This window comes from Macaca fascicularis, chromosome 2, assembly GCF_037993035.2.
Source record: "Macaca fascicularis isolate 582-1 chromosome 2, T2T-MFA8v1.1".
In the NCBI taxonomy this organism is placed as follows: Eukaryota; Metazoa; Chordata; class Mammalia; order Primates; family Cercopithecidae; genus Macaca; species Macaca fascicularis.
The window spans coordinates 58,725,837-58,744,580 of record NC_088376.1 but is presented as its reverse complement, the minus strand read 5'-3'; the positions used below and the strand labels follow the sequence as shown (position 1 = coordinate 58,744,580).

Genomic DNA, 18,744 nt, shown 5'->3' with positions numbered 1-18,744 from the left:
GGCTGGGACCCAAGCCACAATACAGTCCTTCCCACGCTTCCCTCCCCTTTCCACAAGCAGAAGAGTCTCTCCCTGGGGCCCCCACCATCCCAGGCCTGCGGCAAATACTGCCTGGCTACCACTGATATTCATTCAAGGACTGAGGTTTCTTCAGTCAGCTTGCAGTGAATGTTGCCGGTACAGGGACTCTCCCATCAGGGAAGTGGGCTCCCCACTGGCCCAGGGCAGATCCAGAAATGGTATCCAAGAGCCTAAGCCTGGACTTGGGGACCCCAAGAGGCCATGGGGTGCTTTACTCCACTGTGGCAAAGCTGATACCTAAGCTGCATAACAGTGTCCCCTTAGTCTTCCCCCTCCTTTTCTCAAGTAGAAGGAGTGCCTCACCACGGCCATCACAGGTGTGCTGAGTCACACCTGAAGTCAGTGCGTCTCTCAGTCTTACCCAAGGCCCGTAGCGCGTGTTGCCTGAGTATTGCTGTTGGTTATTCAGGTCCCAAGGGCTCTTGAGTCAGCCAGTGATGAATCCTGCCAGGACTGGGTTCTTCTCTTCAAGGCAGTGGGTTGCTTTGTGGCCCAGGGCATATCTAGAAATGTCCTCTATGAGCTAGGGCCTGGAATGGGAGTCTTCATCCTCTGCCTGGTTTTTTTTTTATCCTGCTGTAGCTGAGCTGGTTTCCAAGTTGCAAGACAGAATTCTGTTTACTCTTCCTTTTCCTATTCTCAGGTAGAAGGAAGGAATCTCTCCTGGAGCTGTGAGCCGTGCTACCTGGGGTTAGGAGAGAGGTGCGGCACAAGTATTCACTTGGCCACCCTCATTGGTGTCTCACTGGGTCATGTGTTCCCCAAGTTCTCTGGCTTCGAGCCAACATGGCACCAGGATTTGCCTAGGAATTGCAGGCCTTGTGGTCTAGACTGCCTTTCAAGTTTATTTAGGAGCCCAGAGTACATTATCCCGTGGTGGTGAGGCTTGAAGGACCTCAGGTTCTGACTGCTGGCATGGATGATTCTCTTCTGGCTAGGACTGGTCTAAATACTTCCTCTATGGGCCTCGGCTCAGTGTTGTCTGGTGTTGCTTTCTGCTGTAACAGGCAGCTCTGAGTTTTAACGCAAAATCCCATAATCAATGTACTCTCCCCTCCTCTGAGTGCATAGATTCTCTCTCCTTGCCACGCAGTTGCTGCAAAGGAATGGGGGAGGGGTGGCATCAGCAGTTCAAGACTGTCTTTTCTATTCTCTTCAGTGTCATGAAATTAAAACCAGGTACTGTGATTGCTCACCTGATTTTTGGTTCTTATGAAGGTACTTTCTTGTGTGGATCGTTGTTCAATTTGGTATTCCTGTGGGGGGGATGATCCATGATTCAGCCATTTTTCTCTGCCCTATTTTTCTTTTTTTATTGTTGCCTGTGCCTTTGGTGTCACAGCCAAGAAATCATGGGCAAATCCACTGTCATGAAGCTTTTGCCCTATATTTTTTTCTAAAGAGTTTTATAGTTTTAGCTCTTGAGGTTAGGTCTTTGCTCTATCAAGTTATTTTTTTTATATAGGGCTAGATAAGGGCCCAACTTTTTTTTTTTTTTTTTTTTTTTTTTTTTTTTTTTGGCATGTGAATATTCAGTTTTCCCAGCACCATTTTTTTTTTTCTTTGAGGCAGAGTTTCACTCTGTCACCCAGACTGGAGTGCGGTTGTGTGATCTCGGCTCATTGCAACCTCTGTCTCCCGGGTTCAAGTGATTCTCATGCCTCAGCCTCCCTAGTAGCTGGGACTACAGGCATGTGCCACTACATTCGGCTGATGTTTGTATTTTTTGATACAGATGGGGTTTCACTGTGTTGGCCAGGCTGGTGTCAAACTCCTGGTCTCAAGTGATCCACCCAGCTTGGCCTCCCAAAGTGCTGGGATTATAGGCCCGGCCTCCCAGCACCATTTTTGAAAAGCCTGTCTTTTCCCCATTGAGTGGTGTTGACACCCTTGTTGAAAATCGTTTAATTGTATATGTGAGCATTTATTCCTGGCCTCTCTGTTCCATTGATCTGTATGTCTATCTTTATGCCAGTACTACCCTGTTTTGATTACTGTAGCTTCTAAATATGTTTTGAAATCAGAAAGTGTGAGTCTTCTAATTTTGTTCTTCTTTCTCAAAATTATTTTGGCTATGTGAGATCCCTTGTGATTCCACATGAATTTGAGAATGGATTTTCCTAGTTCTGGGAAAAAAAAAAAGGTCATTGGGATTTTGATAGGGATTGTATTGAATCTATAGATAAACTTTGTGTAATATTGACATTTAAACAATATTAAGTTTTCCAGTCCATAAACATGGGATGTCTTTTCATTTATGTCTTCTCTAATTTCTTTTAGCAATGTTTTGTAGTTTTATTGTATGCATTTTTCACTGTCTTGGTTAATTCCTAATTATTTTATTCTTTGTGATGCTATTATAAATGGAATTGCTTTCATAATGTCCTTTTCAGATTGTTTGTTGTTAATGTTAGAAATGCAACTGGTTTTTGTGTGTTGACTTTGTATTCTTTTACTTGGTTGAATTTGTGTGTTCTAATAGTTTTTCTAAAGAGTTTTCTACATATAAGATCATAAAATCTGTGAACAGAGGTGTTTAAATTTTTCTATTCTATTTTAGATGCCTTTTATTTTTTCTCTTGTCTATGTGCTCTGGCTAAGACATTCAGTAATACTCTGTTGAATAGAAGTGGTGAGAATGGACATCCTGGACTTGTTCCTGATCTTAGAGGAAAAGCTTTCAGTTTTTGATCATTGAGTATAATGTTCACTATGGTTTTTTCTTTTTTCTTTTCTTTTTTTGATGGAGTTTCACTCTGTTGCCCAGGCTGGAATGCCGTGGCTGCGATCTCAGCTCACTGCAACCTCCGCGTCCTGGGTTCAAGCGATTCTCCTGCCTCAGCTTCCTGAGTAGCTGAGATTATAGGCATGTGCCACCACGCCCGGCTAATTTTTGTATTTTTAGTAGAGACAGGGTTTCACCACGTTGGCCAGGATGGTCTCGATCTCTTGACCTCATGATCCACCTGCCTTGACCTCCCAAAGTGCTAGGATTACAGGCGTGAGCCACCGCACCCAGCTGAATATGGTTTTTTTATATGTGACCTTAGTATGTTGAAGTAATTGCCTTCCATTCTTAGTTTGTTAAGTGTTATCATGAAGGATAACAAAGGTTTTTTTCTATATCAGTTGAGGTAACCATGTGTTTTTGTAATTTATTATATTAATGCAGTGTATTATACTGGTTGATTTTTATATGTTGGATCATTCTTGCATTTCAGGAATAAATCCCACTAGGTTATAATGTATAATCCTTTAAATATGTGGCTGAAAGACTGGGTGTGGTGGCTTAAATTTGTAATCCCAGCACTTTGGGAGGCTGAGGTGGGAGGATCACTTGAACCCAGGAGTTCAAGACCAGCTTGGGTAACATAAACAGACCCCCATCTCTACAAAAAAATAAATAGATAGATAAAACAAATTAGCTGGGCATACGGCTGGGCACAGTGGCTCATGCCTGTAATCCTAGCACTTTGGGAGGCTGAGGCAGGCAGATTGCCTGAGCTCAGGAGTTCAAGACCAGCCTTGGCAACACAGTGAAACCCCATCTCTACTAAAATACAAAAACTTAGCCAGGCATGGTGATGTGTGCCTGTTGTTGCAGCTACTTGGGAGGCTGAGGCAGGAGAATTGCTTGAACCCGGGAGGCAGATCATGCCACTGCACTCCAGCCTGGGTGACAGAGTGAGACTCTGTCTCAAAAAAAAAAAAAAAAAATTAAGTGTGCATAGTGGAGCATACCTGTGCTCTCAGCTGCTCAGGAGGCTGAGGTGGGAGGATCGATTGAGCCCAGCAGGTGAAGGCTACAGTGAGCCGTGATCAAGCCACCACACTCCAGCGTGGGTAACAGAGTGAGACCCTGTTTCAAGAAAGAAAAGAGTGGCTGAATTTGCTTTTCTGTGATTTAGTAGAGAATTTCTTCATCAATGTTTATAATGGATATTGGTCTATAGTTTTCTTGCAGTATCTTTGTCTGGCTTTGGTATCAGGGTAACACTGGCCTTATAGACTGAGTTAAGAAGTATTCTCTCCTCTTTAATTTTTGGGAAAAGTTTGAGAAGGATTGGTGTTAGTCCCCTTTTAAATCCGTGGTAGAATTGACCAGTGATGCTGTCAGATCCAGGGCTTCCTTATGTTGGGAGATTTTTGATTAATGATTTAACTTCCTTAGTAGTTTTAGGCCTACTTGGATTTTTACTTTCTTCATGATTCCATCCTGGAAGGTTTTTTTTTTTTTTTTTTGGAGACAGAGTCTTGCTCTGTTGCCCAGACTGGAGTGCAGTGGCACGATCTCAGCTCACTGCAACCTCTGCCTCTCTGGTTCAAGTGATTCTCCTGCCTCAGCCTCCCAAGTAGCTGGGATTACAGGTGCCCACCACCATGTGCAGCTAATTTTTGTGTGTTTTTAGTAGAGACGGGGTTTTGCCATGTTGGCCAGGTTGGTCTCAAACTCCTGACCTCAGATGATCCGCCTGCCTCAGCCTTCCAAAGTGCTGGGATTACAGACGTGAGCCACTCTGTTCCTGGCCTGGTTTTTTGTTTCTACAAGTTTATCCATTTCTTCTATGTTATCCAATTTGTTAGTGTACAGTGGTTCACAGTAGTCTTTTATAGTTCTTTTCATTTCTGTAGAATTTGTACTAATGTCCCCTCTTTTATTTCCGTCTTAGGAATTTTTGTCCTTTCTCTCTTTTTTAAGTCCGTTTAGCTAAAGATTTGTCAGTTTTATTGTTCTTTTTGAAGAACCAACTTTTGGTTTCATTAATTTTTCTCTGTTTTTTTTTTTTCTCTTTCCTGTCTGTACTCTCATATTTAGTATTTCCTTTCTTCTGCTAGCTTTGGGTTTAGTTTGGCATTCTCTCCCATTTCCTTAAATTATATAGTTCGGTTTTTGATTTGAGATCAATCTTTCCTTCTTCCTTTCTTTCCCTTCCCTTCCCCTTCCCTTTCGCCTTCCCTTTTTCCTTTCCTTTTCCTTTCTTTTTCCTGTCCTTTCCCTTTTCCTTTCTGAGACAGGCTGGAGTGCAGTGGCACTACCATGGCTCACTGCAGTATTGACTTCTCTGTCTCAGGCGATTCTCCCACCTCAGCCTCCTGAGTAGCTAGGACTACAGGTGTGTGCCACCACACCTAGCTAATGTTTTGTATTTTTTTAGTAGACAGGGTTTTGGCATGTTGCCCAGGATTGTCTCAAACTCCTGAGCTCAAGTGATCTCCCACCTATACCTCCCAAAGTGCTGGGATTACAGGCATAAGCGACTACATCTGGCCTGTTTTTCTTTTTCTTTCTTTTTCTTCTTTCTTAGTTAAGCATTTATAAATTTTCCTTGTGATTGTTTTTTGATATATTGGCTGTTTGAGTGCATTTAATTTCCACAGATGGGCAAATTTTTTCTTCTGTTATTTATTTATAACTTCATCCTGTTGTGTTCAGAGAAGATACTTTGTATGACATCTGTCTTTTATAATTTACTAAGACTCAATTTGTGGCCTAACAAATGGTCTGTGTTGGCGAATGTTCCGTGTACATTTGAGAATAATATATATTCTGTTGTCATTGGGTAGAGTACTCTATATGTTTGTTAGATCTAAGTGATTTATTTTATTATTTAAGTCCTCTTTTTCCTTACTTATCTTCTGTCTGGCTGTTCTATTCATTATGAGAGTGGGGTGTTGTATCTGTTATTGCAAAATTATCTATTTCTTCCTTCAACTCTTACCATTTTTGCTGGTCTGTTATTTGGTACATAAATATTTATAATTATTATGCCTTCTTGCTTTTTTGAATATTTTATTAATAAATAATGTCCTATTTTTTTTCTATTGTAACTTTTTTTGATTTAAAGTCTAGTTTTTCTGATATTGGTTCAGGTACCCCTGATCTTGTTTGGTTATTATTTGCATGGAATAGTTTTTTCTATCCTTTCACTTTCAACCTATTTATTTGGATTTAAAGTGTATCCCTTGTAGACTGCATATGGTTGAATAATTTTTAAATAAATTATGCTGATCTCTCGCTTTTTATTGGAGATTTTAATTCATTACCATTTAAAGTAATTAAATGGTAAGGAGGGACTTCTGTAATTTTGCCATCTGTTTTCTGTGTGCCTTATAGGTTTTTTTGTCCCCCATTTCCTGCATTACTGTGTTCTTTTGTATTTTGTAGAATTTCTTTATTTTATTTTATTTTATTTTATTTTATTTATTTATTTATTTATTTATTTATTTTTGTTTTTTTGAGAGAGTCTTTCTCGCCCAGGCTGGAGTGCAATGGTGCCATCTTGGCTCACTGCAACCTCCACCTCCCGGTTCAGGCGGTTCTCCTGCCTCAGCCTCCCAAGTAGGTGGGATTACAGGCACTCACTGCCACGCCTGGCTAATTTTTGTTTTATTAGTAGAGACAGGATTTCACCATGTTGGCCAGGCTGATCTCGAACTCCTGGCCTCAAGTGATCCATCTGCCTTGGCCTGCCAAAGTGCTGGGATTGCAGACGTGAGCCACCAGCCCGGCCAAAGTATTTTAATTTTATATTATTTCCTTTTCTGTGTATTGTGTAACTATTTGTTCTAGGTTACCATTAACATCCTAAACTTATAACACTCTAAATTAAATTCATACCAACTTAACCTCAATAAAATACAAAAACTACTCCTTTTGAACATCATTCCCACTCCTTTCAGTTCTAGATGTCACAAAATTGCATTTTTGTACATTGTGGATATAAAAAAACATAAACTAGGCCAGGCGCAGTGGCTTATGCCTATAATCCCAGCACTTTGGGAGGCTGAGGCGGGAGGATCACCTGAGGTTGAGAGTTCGTGACCAGCCTGACCAACATGAATAAACCCGTCTCTACTAAAAATACAAAATTAGCTGGGCCTGATGGCACATGCCTATAATCCCGGCTACTTGGGAGGCTGAGGCAGGAGAATCACTTTAACCCAGGAGGTGGAGGTTGTGGTGAGCGGAGACTGTGCCATTGCACTCCAGCCTGAGCAACAAGAGCGAAACTCTGTCTTAAAAAAAAACAACAAAAAAAAAAACAAAAACCAAGAGAAATATATACTAATCATTTTAAAAATATCCGAGTCTTTAAAATTATGTAGAAAACAAAATATGGACTTACAAACCAAAGTTACAATAATACTAAGTTTTAAACTAATTATTGTCTCTTAAAAATGTAGTACAGGCTGGGTGAGGTGGCTCATGCCTGTAATGCTAGCACTTTGGGAAGCCAAGGCGGGCAGATTGCCTGAGCTCAGGAGTTTGAGACCAGCCTGGGCAACACAGTGAAACCCCGTCTCTACTAAAATACAAAAACTTGGCCAGGAGTGGCGGCGTGTGCCTATAGTTCCAGCTACTCGGTAAGCTGAGGCAGAGAATTCCTTGAACCCGGGAAGCAGAAATTTCAGTGAGCCGAGACCGTGCCGCTGCACTCCAGCCTGGGCGACGGAGCAACACTCCGTCGCACACACACGCACACACACACAAAAAACAACAACATAGTACAGGTTTCCTGGGTGCGGTGGCTCATGCCTGTAACCCCAACCCTTTGAGTGGCTGAGGTGGGTGGATCACCTGAGGTCAGGAGTTCAAGACCAGCCTGGCCAACATGGCAAAAACCTGTGTCTACTAAAAATACAAAAATTAGCTGGATGTGCTGGCATATGCCTGTAATCCCAGCTACTCGGGAGGCTGAGGCAGGAGAACTGCTTGAACCCAGGAGACGGAGGTTTCAGTGAGCTGAGACTGTGCCATTGCACTCCAGCCTGGGTGACAGAACGAGACTCTACCTCAAAAAACAAAAACAAAGAAGCAAAAAAAGTAGAATGGGTTGAGTATCCTTATCCAGGATGCTTGGGACCAAAAACATTTAACTGAGCAGAACAGTAGCATCATCAGGATACCTGTATTGACTGTTAAACAAGAACAATAACAAATAATGGCAGATTTTTCTATTTTTCAGGTGTGGAATTTTCCACTTTTGGTGTTAGATTGGCACTCAAAAAGTTTCAGATTTTGAAGTAGTTCAGATTTCAGATTTTTGGATTAGGGATGCTCAACCTGTAGTCTCTTAAATTATGTAGGAAACAAAAAGTGGAGTCACAAACTGTTGTTACAATAATATTATGTTTATAATTGCTCATGTATTTACTTTTACCAAGATCTTTATTTCTTCATATGGCTTCAAGTTACTGTCTAGTGTCCTTTCATTGCAACATGTAGCACTCGTTTTAGCATTTCTTGCAGGGCAAGTCTGTGGTAACAAACTTTCTCAGCTTGTATTTATCTGGAAATGTCTTGAATTCTTCACTTCTGAAGGTCAGTTTTGCTGGATATGATATTCTTGGTTTATAGTTTTTTTGCTTTTAGCATTTTGAAGATATCAGTCCACTACCTTATAGCCTCCAAAGTTTCTGATGAGAGATCTGCTGATAATCTTATTAAGGATCCTTTTATGTGACTTGTTGAGCTTTTTGGATGTTTGTATCTGTCTGTTTCATCAAACTCGGGAAGTTTTCAGTCGTGGTTTTTTTTTTTTTTTTTTCAAATAGTCTCTTTCCCCCTTCTTTCTCTTCTTCTGGGACTCCTCTGGTACACGTGTTGGTTCATTTAGGTGTTCTATAGATTCTTTAGGCCCTGTTCACTTTTCTTCAATCTTTTTTTCTTTCTGTTCCACAGACTCAATAATTTATCTTGATTTTTTTTTTTTTTTTTTTGAGGCAGAGTTTTGCTCTGTTGCCCAGGCTGGAGTGCATTGGCATGATCTTGGCTCAGCCAGCTGAGTAGCTGGGATTACATGTGCCCACCACCACACCTGGCTAATTTTGTATTTTTAGTAGAGATGGGGTTTTGCTATGTTGGCTCAGTGCAACCTCCAGCTCCTGGGTTCAAGCAGTTCTCCTTCCTCAGCCTCCTGAGTAGCTGGGAGTACAGGCATGTGCCACCACACATGGCTAATTTTTTTGTATTTTTAGTAGAGATGGGATTTCACCATGTTAGCCAGGATGGTCTTGATCTCCTGACCTCATCATCTGCCTGCCTCAGCCTCCCAAAGTGCTGTGATTACAGGCATGAGCCACCGCACCTGGCCCACTTTTTTTTTTTTTTTTTTTTTTTTAAGATGGAGTCTCACTCTGTCGCCCAGGCTGGAGTGCAGTGGTGCAATTTCGGCTCACTACAAACTCCGCCTCCCGTGTTCAAGCGATTCTCCTGCCTCAGCCCCCCAAGTAGCTGGGACTACAGGTGTGTGCCACCACACCTGGCTAATTTTTTGTATTTTTAGTAGAGATGGGATTTCACCATGTTAGCCAGGATGGTCTTGATCTCCTGATCTCGTGATCTGCCCGCCTTGGCCTCCCAAAGTGCTGGGATTACAGGTATGAGCCACCGCACCCAGCCCCGGCCCGCTATTTTTAAGTAATGGTGACTTACTAGTGATGAGAAGAGCAAGTAGGAAGAGAACATTGAAACATTAAGTGATTAAAACAAAAACAAACAAACAAAAACTTCTGTTGTATTACAGATGAGTTTGGCTGCAAGTAAGAGAAACCCCAAGCAACAGCAGCTTCACCATGCAAGGGGTTTATTTTTCTCAAGTCATAAGAAGTCTAGAGGTAGGCTGCTGGCGGTGGTTCCCGGCCTCAGTGACATAAGGGCTTAGGTCCATGTTATTTTTTGGCCTTTTCTCATTACATAGGATGCCTTTTGTAGCTCCAAGTATCATATTCATGATCAAGGCAGGAAATGGAGGAAAAGGACAGTGCCAACCACAACTTTTCCTTTTGTCAGGAAAGCGTTTTTCCTAGAAGCCTTCAGCAGACTTTTGTTTGTATCCTCTGTCACATAGCCACCTCTAGCTGGAAGGGACGTGGGGAGAGTGACCATTTAGCTTTCCCATCCCTAAAATTCATGGTGGCAAGGGAGAAGGGATTTAGCAATGGATGTTGTGTTAGTCATGCTTCAGTGTCCTTTTTGTATTGCTGATTTTCTTCCCTCTGAGAGATTATTTATCAAGTTCTTATATTCCTTCAGTTACTGGTTGATAATTGCCAATTTTATATTTAAGAAATAAAAAAGATTATTGAGTTTGGCATTGTGCCAGCACTTTATAAACATAATTTCATTTAATGCTTATAATAATCTTTTGATCAAGGTTGATTTTTGTAGATGAGGAAGTAGATACTTAAAGGAGGTAAACAATTTTCACAAGATCATCCAGCTAGTAAGTGGCACAGCTGGATTTCAAATTTATGTCTTGAATTCGAAACCCTTATTTTCTTTGTCTTTCCCAGGATGCTTCCAGCATTTATCTTTTTGCCTTTAGGACATCTTCTTCACCGTCCGCAGCTTAGACACAGCATCCTTGTAGCAGCAGCATCTTTCTGCCTCTCCTAGAGAGTAGGTTGTGTTTGTCGCAAGCTCAGGATTTACTTCCTGTGAAGACAGCCTCCTTATCTGTTCTTATGTTTTGGATCTATCCCTTTTTGTCCCCTTTGATATATGCTTTATCTTAAACCTATTCATGAATTTCTGTACAATTATATTCTGGTTGTTTTATGTATATTTTTTGTTCATCTTTCAAATAGTCCCTGCTGTGTTACAGAAGCACAGCTTTGAGCTTTCTGTTGTTGTGGGATGTAAAATAAATGGATGCAATGGGATGCAATGGGATCTTTCTCACATGAGCTCCTTCAGAGCGGGAACACTGATGCTCCTTCGGTTTCCTCCCTCAGCTTCTTAATAATTTATAAAACTCTAAACATTAAGGCACTCTTTGACCTTCTTACGTCTATTGTAAGAAAACACACCAGAATTAAAAGGGATGCACTTTTAGTAGTTGAAGACATCTTTTTTTTTTTTTTTTTTTGAGACGGAGTCTCGCTCTGTCGCCCAGGCTGGAGTGCAGTGGCGCGATCTCGGCTCACTGCAAGCTCCACCTCCCGGGTTCACGCCATTCTCCCGCCTCAGCCTCCGAGTAGCTGGGACTACAGGCGCCCGCCACCACGCCCGGCTAGTTTTTTTTTTGTATTTTTAGTAGAGACGGGGTTTCACCGTGTTAGCCAGGATGGTCTCGATCTCCTGACCTCGTGATTCACCCGCCTCGGCCTCCCAAAGTGCTGGGATTACAGGCTTGAGCCACCGCACCTGGCCTGAAGGTATCTTTATTGGCCATTCTACTTCTTTTAACTCCTTCTTTCCCTGGGCAAAGTACTGTTAGTTCTCCTGGGCGATATGGTTTCCAGGCACCTTACTATTTTTTTTTTTTTCTTTTTTTCTGGCTTTGTTCCAGTTTGTTAAAGCCTTTTATGAAATATGATCTCATAGCCAGGCATGGTGGCTCACGCCTATAATTCCAGCACTTTGGGAGGCTGAGGCAGGCGGCTCACCTGAGGTCAGGAGTTTGAGACCAGCTTGATGTGATGATGCATGGTTGTAATCCCAGCTACTCAGGAGGCTGCAGCAGGAGAATTGCTTGAACCCGGGAGACAGAGATTGTAGTGAGCCGAGATCACACCACTGCACTCCAGCCTGGGCAACAGAGCGAGACTCTGTCTCAAAAAAAAAAAAAAAAAAAAAAAGTCTCCAGAGTAGCGCAATATATTCTCCTTAGGGCCTGCTTTAGGACAATCTGTCCTTCACTTCTCTTGCTCTAGATTTTGTTCCTAAAAATGTTACCTTAGTTTGATCTTGTTTTTTGTTTTTTGGTGGTGAGGAGACCAGGTTGCACTTTTTCTGTTTTTGTGTGTTTGTTTTAGCAGCAGTGTTATACTTTTACTCATTTTGAGTTCACAGTTCCCTAAAATCTCTAAATATCTCCCATATAAGCGCTATAGGTATTAATTTGTTCTCTCCCATCCTTCATTAGTTTTGGGGAGTACATGAAGAGTCTTTACAATTTAGTTCATGATTTTGGTTGTCAGAATCTTTTTGAATACTTATCCTGACTTCCAGCAGTCATATCCTTCCAGACAACCAGCCCTCCTGATGTTTGTTCCTTATGCTATCATTCAAGTCATTCGTGAGCATATTAAACTGGAGGTCAGAGTTCCATAGATTACCCCTAGAGTACCACTTTCCATTGACGTTGATTAATTCATTGGTATTCCCTTAGTGTTTTCACTAAACCGTGTTGGGAACCATCTGACTATGTGGATATTTAATCTGTATTTCTCTGTTTTTCTCATAAACTTGTCATAAGCAACTTTGTCCCGTGATTCAAATTCTTTGTGGTTTGATTTAGCATTTCTCCTCTCTTTTGTTTACATTCTGCATATTTCACATTCTTGAATGAATATTGAAAGTAGATCCAGAAGCTTTTTCCTCCCAACTTTTTCTCCTAAAAAATTTTGTCACATTCATTTTCCTTTCACCTAAATTCACCAGTTGTTAACATTTTGCTACAGTTGTATTCTCTCTCCCTTTGTGAAACCAATTCAAAGCAAGTTGCAGACATCATGTGACATCGTCCATAAATACTTCATAGTGTGCTTCCTAAGAGCAAGGATGTTCTCCTACATACCCACATTAATATTAGCACATCTAATACATTTAACATTTCTGCAGCAATCTTACATACAATAAAGTTCATATTCAGATGTATTTTCTAAAAAATGTCCTTTATTGTTTTTTTTCCCAATCCAACATTCAGTCAAGGATCATGCATTATATTTAGTTGTTATGTCTCATTAGACTCCTTTAATCTAGAATATTACTCCTTTTTTTTTTTTTTTTTTGAGACGTAGTCTCGCTCTGTCACCAGGCTGGAGTGCAGTGGCACGATCTCAGTTCACTGCAACCTCCACCTCCCAAGTTCAAGCGATTCTCCTGCCTCAGCCTCCTGAGTAGCTGGGACTACAGGTACGCACCACCACACCCAGCTAATTTTTGTATTTTTAGTAGAGATGGGGTTTCACCATGTTGGCCAGGATGGTCTCCATCTATTGACCTCGTGATCAATCCCCCTCGGCCTCCCAAAGTGCTGGGATTACAGATATGAACCGCCACATCCAGCCATTACTCCTACTTAAAAACAATTTTTGTCTTTCATGATGCTGACATTTTTAGAGTCCAAGCCAGTTGTCTTTTAATATGTTCCATAATCTGAATTTGTTTCTTTCCTTGTGAGATTCAACCTAAGCATTTTGGCAAGAAGGTGATGATATGTACTTCCTAGTTTATGACATCAGAATTCATGAGGCAGCAGGATTGTTTGAGGCAGGAGGATTGTTTGAGCCCAGGAGTTTGAGATCAGCCTGGGCGACAAGTGAAGACACCATCTCTACAAAAAATTTAAAAATTAACCAGGTGTAGTGGTGCACACCTGTAGTCCTACTTGGGGGGCTGTGGCAGGGGGATTACTTGAGCCCAGGAGGTCGAGGCTACAGTTGAGCCAGGATTATGCTGCTGAGCTGCAGCCTGGGCCACAGAGCGAGGCCCTGTCTGAAAAAACAGATCTGTAATGTTAGTTTGTCCTTTAATATTATCATACCTAATAAAATTAACAATAATCTCTTAGAATCATGTAATACCCAGTCTATAGTCAGAAGATCTTGATTCTATGATTTTTAAAAATAGATGATCTATTCAAATAGTCTATATATATTATATGTTTTATTTCTTAAATCTCATTTATTTTGTAATACGTTCCCACCCTTTTTTTCCAATGCCATTGTTTTGTTGGGAGAACGAAGTGATTTATTCTATAGTATATTCCACATTCTGGGTTTGTCTCCTACATTATTCTTGTTTATAAAAATCTTCAGTTCAACTTTACTGTCATAGGAAGTTGGGTACTAATTTATTTATTTATTTTTTGACAGAGTCAGGTTCTCGCTCTGTCACCCAGGCTGGAGTTTAGTGGCACTGTCATGGCTCTCTGTAACCTTAAACTCCTGGGCTCAAGTGACCCTCCTGTTCTATGTTACCATGCCCAGCTGATTTTTACATTTTTTTTCTGGAGATGGTGTCTCACTATGTTGCCCAGGCTGGTCTCAAACTTCTGGCCTCAAGTAACCCTCCAACTAAGCCTCCCAGAATGCTGGAATTATAGGATAAGCCATCGTGCCTGGCTTTTCCTTCTGTTATGTGAGCTTCTTAGCTAGCCATAATTATGATCAAAGCTTGTAGTATTGTCAATGTGGAAAAAAGTAGGCATAAAGTGTTGATTGATCCCAAGATATCACCTAAGTGTTAGGGATTGTAGTACATTCCTAATGTTGGCCTTTTTTTCTTTTTTCTTTTTTAAATGTGCCTTTTCTCCTACAAGATAAAAAAAATGATAAGAAAAAAAATCTCGTTGGTTAAGGTTCTAATTTAATTTGACTGAGCTTTGTTTAAGTTTTCCCATCAATATATGCATGAATAGATTGTACTTACGTGGAATAAGCTGGAGACTGTTTAACCAGATTTGTGTGGTGCCAGGCACAGATAGATACTCAATGTCTTTTGACGAATTGTGTCCTATTTTGAGGTTACAAGCTTTTCGAAGTTAGGAGTCTGTTTAATGTTCTTTATGTAGTGGCTTGAAAATAGTGAATAAGGATTTGTAAATAATGTTTCCATAAACACATTTGATTAAATCATATTAAAGTAATATAAAATTAGGAACTAAATTTTAAAATGTTGATGGTTATGTCTAATTGTGAAATGTTTTGATAATTTGACATTTTAAATTTTGAAATGACAATAATAATAAGTGGTTATATTTTTCTCCTTGTAAATCCATAGACATCAAAATTTACAAGCGCTTCAGATATTCCAGTAGAATTTATAAGAAGAAATGTTAAACTACGTGGACGATTACGCCGAATAACTGAGAATGGTTTAGAAATTGAACATATACCTATTACTTTACCTATTATAGCTTCGTTGAGAAGTAAGTAAGGTACAAGATTAATGAAACTAAATAACTATTGTGGTCTTCTTTTATTAGATGTTATTTATAAAATATCAAAAAAAAAGTCATTTTAATTCCTAATAACTCTCCATTGTCCATGAGAAAGTCTCAATTTTTGGCCTTATATATTAGGAGGTGCTTAATTTGGCTCAGATTTCCTTTTTTCTTTTACTTCTTTTTTTCCTTTTTCTTTCTTTTTTTTTTTTGAGATAGGGTTTCACTCTTGTTGCCCAGGCTGGAGTGCAATGGCGCGGTCTCGGCTCACTGCAACCTCCGCCTCCCAGGTTCAAGTAATTCTCCTGCCTCAGCCTCCCGAGTAACTGGGATTACAGGCATGCGCCACCACGCCCTGCTAATTTTCTATTTTTAGTAGAGACGGGGTTTTTCCATGTTGGCCAGGCGGGTGTTGGACTCCTGGCCTCAGGTGATCCTCCCGCCTTGGCCTCCAAAAGTGCTGGGATTACAGGCGTGAGCCACCACACCTGGCCCCTTCGTTCCTTTTTAAATTCAACTATTCAGTCATTCAGTCATTCATTTCACAAATGTTGGGCACCTATTATGGTCTAGGACCTAAGCTAATTGTACAATGTTGGGTAAAACAAACAAAGTTCCTTTAGCCCTTGAAGCTTACAGTCTAGGTGGAAGATAGACAACAGACAAATGAAAAGTTGTCCTAAGAGCTATGAAGAAAAGGAGCAGGATACTAGGATAATTCTGGGTGGTCTTGGGGTGGCAGTAATAGAATCTATACATATAGAGTAGTCAGAGAAGGCCACATTGAGGAATTGTTATTTAATCAGGTACCTGAAGAATTAAGAGGAGGCTAGCTAGGAAGAGCATAGGTGAGAAGGAGCATGATGCTTTTGACAAGACATACCAAGACTCCTGTGTTTGAGATACAGGGAGGAAGGGTGTAAGCCAGGGGTATCCAATGTTTTGGCTTCCCTGGGCCATACTGGAAGAAGAAAAATTTTCTTGGGCCACACATTAAATACACTAATGATAGCTGATGAGCTAAAAAAAAAAAAAAAAAGCAAAACAATATCATAATGCTTTAAGAAAGTTTACAAATTTGTGTTGGGACATATTCAAAGCCGTCCTGGGCTGCATGTGGCCCACAGGCTGCAGATTGGACAAGTTTGGTATAAGATACCACTTTCCTGCTGCAATTCCCATTTCTCCTTGCTTCACATCAAAGCCCCTAGGCACACACAGACTTTCCTGCTGCTTATATGCATTCTCACAACCCTGGGCCTGGCTCTTTGCTTGGAGTGTCTTGGCCTCTGTTGAACATCAATTGATTCTTTAGGATCTGGCTCAACTGTCAGCTCTTTTGTGAAGCCTCCTTAACTGCCAGGCTGAATTAGCCTCTTTCTTTACTATACCCCACAACAATTTATGATACATACACTGCAATTATAGTACTTATTCACCTTTTTCTGCTATTGTTATGTATTTAGGTTTATATTCCTCACTGAACTGTGAGCCCCGATGGGCAAGGTTTTCTCCTTTTCATTTTGGTATTCAGAGTCCCTAGAAAAATACTTATTAGCCAATAGAGACTTGGTAAAATTTGTCAAATGGATTAATTTAGTTCTATTTATGGCTCTTCTTAATATTCTGATTTTATGAAGAAAGGAGTTCCTTTTTAAAATCCCAAGGTGAACGAATATCACTCTCTTCAATAACGTACAACTATAAAGGAACAAGATTGATTTTTCCCCACCAAACATACTTGATACAATTAATTCTTTTAGTAAACCAAAGAGAACTTACACAGTTTTAATGAGTGTTGCTCCCTGAAGAGAGATTACCAAGGATGGCCTTTTTTGACCATCTCAGCTCTAAGTAGGATTTACACTTCGCAAGTCCTTTAGCTTCTCAGTTGTTGTAATAATTTAAATCTCCCCTGTCTGATAGTAATGACTCATCAGAGCTTAGCCAGCCAGATCATCACTTGTGGTTATCCAGGCTATGCATTGCATGTCTACAGGGGTGATATTCAACAGAAATCTGCCTCCTGAAATCATGCAATGCCACAGCACTGTAATTGCCATATATGATTTTTATTATTAATGGGTCTCACAACAAATAATAAAGTGATTATGTAATTTGGTACATAGAATCTGAATTTTAGAGTCTAAGGGAGCCTTAGAAGTTCCTTAAATTCCCACTTTTCTCCTCCACTTATTTTAATATTTTCTACAGAGATTAAATGCCATCTAGCTAATAATGTTGAAATCAAAGCTAGAAAACAGATTTTCCATCACTCAGTTCAGAACTGCATGTTCTATAGACATGTAGAAGTTAAAGAAACAGATGATAAATGTCTTATACCTCTCAACAGATATTAACCACTACAAATGTCATGATAGTGCTAATGCCTGCTTTGTGACTAACATAAACTGCTTATGTGAAAAGGATTATTTTGCACTTTCAGACATGAAACCTATTTACCTGTAAAATTGTTTTAGAGCTAGAAAGTTGTTACCCAAACACCATTTTGAATGATACGATAAGTTGCTAGAGCATAGTCGTCATTTTAAAATAGTTAATTAAAAACTCCTTATGTTCCTTTCACCATTTTTACTTCTTGATTTATGTAATAGAAATAGGTGTTTATTCTATTTCTGAGGAGGGCTAAGATCCAGGTCCTAAAAATGGAGATCATTCTTACCAAGAAGCTTTGGTTCAAATGACTCAACATAGTAGTAGAGGCTGCATGGTGTAGTAGAACACAGATTGGTGTGTGAAGCTGTGTTCTGTTTCTGCTTTTGGTCTGTGGTTCCCACCACCATCAAACAAGAGAGTTATAAGATTTCTAAGACTCCTTTCTAATGGCAATTCTGTGCCACCTATCCCTTCTGTGATCTTATTTTTGGTGTGTGTGAATGAGGAGGCGCGCACACACACACACACACACACACACACACACACACACACAGCCTAAACATTTTATGAAGTGAAACATTTAGAATACTTAATTCCTCCAATTATTACTGAATTCCTGCGCTGTTGCTACAGTCTCAGTACAGCGGCAAAGAAAATGGGCACACACTTACAGTAGTCATAAAACCTGCAGTCTAGTGAGGAAATTATTCAAAGCTTCTCTTATCCCTGATGGTAAAAAAAAAAAAAAAAAAATGTTTTTGACATAGGTGTAGATGATTCTGCTGTCATACAACTTCCTGTGTCTCATGAAGTTGTACATTGTCATGAATCCACTTATAGTATTTTATAGATCTAGAGTTATTTTAAAAAAATCAGTTTTTGTATTATGTCCTATCTCTCTAAAAACCTTAAAAATATTTAGCCACAAAGTTTCCCACTCATCTCATGAGGCAGAAATATAACAGACTCCCTAGTTGGGGTTTGCTTCAGTTTTCATCTTATGTCTGTAGTTTTTCTAGATAATCATGATCCTTCCCTTACTTGACATAGTCACTCTCTACTCCCTTCTGCTTCTCTGTGTATTTGAAACACCCAAGTCCCACCTTATATTTATTGATTGATTTTGAGACTGGGTCTTGCTCTGTCCCCCAGGCTGGAGTGCAGTGGTGCGATCACGGCTCACTGCAGCCTCCTCCTTTCAAGCCAAAGCAATTCTCTTACCTCAGCTTCCTAAGCAGCTAGGACTGCAGGAGTGCACCATCATGTCCACTAATTTTTAAGTTTATTTTTTGTAGAAATGGGGTCTTGCTATGTTTCCCAGGCCCTTCTTGAACTTCTGGGTTCAAGACACTGGCCCACCTCTACCTCCTAA

General features: G+C 40.2%; 1 protein-coding gene across 13 annotated transcripts in view; it reads left to right on the top strand.

Annotated features, from left to right (window-relative positions):
* Nucleotides 1-18,744, top strand: part of C2H3orf33 (chromosome 2 C3orf33 homolog) — a 58,645-nt gene that overhangs the window by 14,716 nt on the left and 25,185 nt on the right. For all 13 annotated transcript variants that reach the window (XR_012430810.1, XM_074031302.1, XM_074031299.1 and 10 more), the window contains one exon: nucleotides 14,813-14,960. Coding sequence is in view for 12 of the 13 variants with exons in the window: in XM_074031302.1 (XP_073887403.1) it covers nucleotides 14,813-14,960 (148 nt within the window). In the remaining variant the exon portion in view is untranslated. The remainder of the gene's footprint in view (nucleotides 1-14,812; nucleotides 14,961-18,744) is intronic.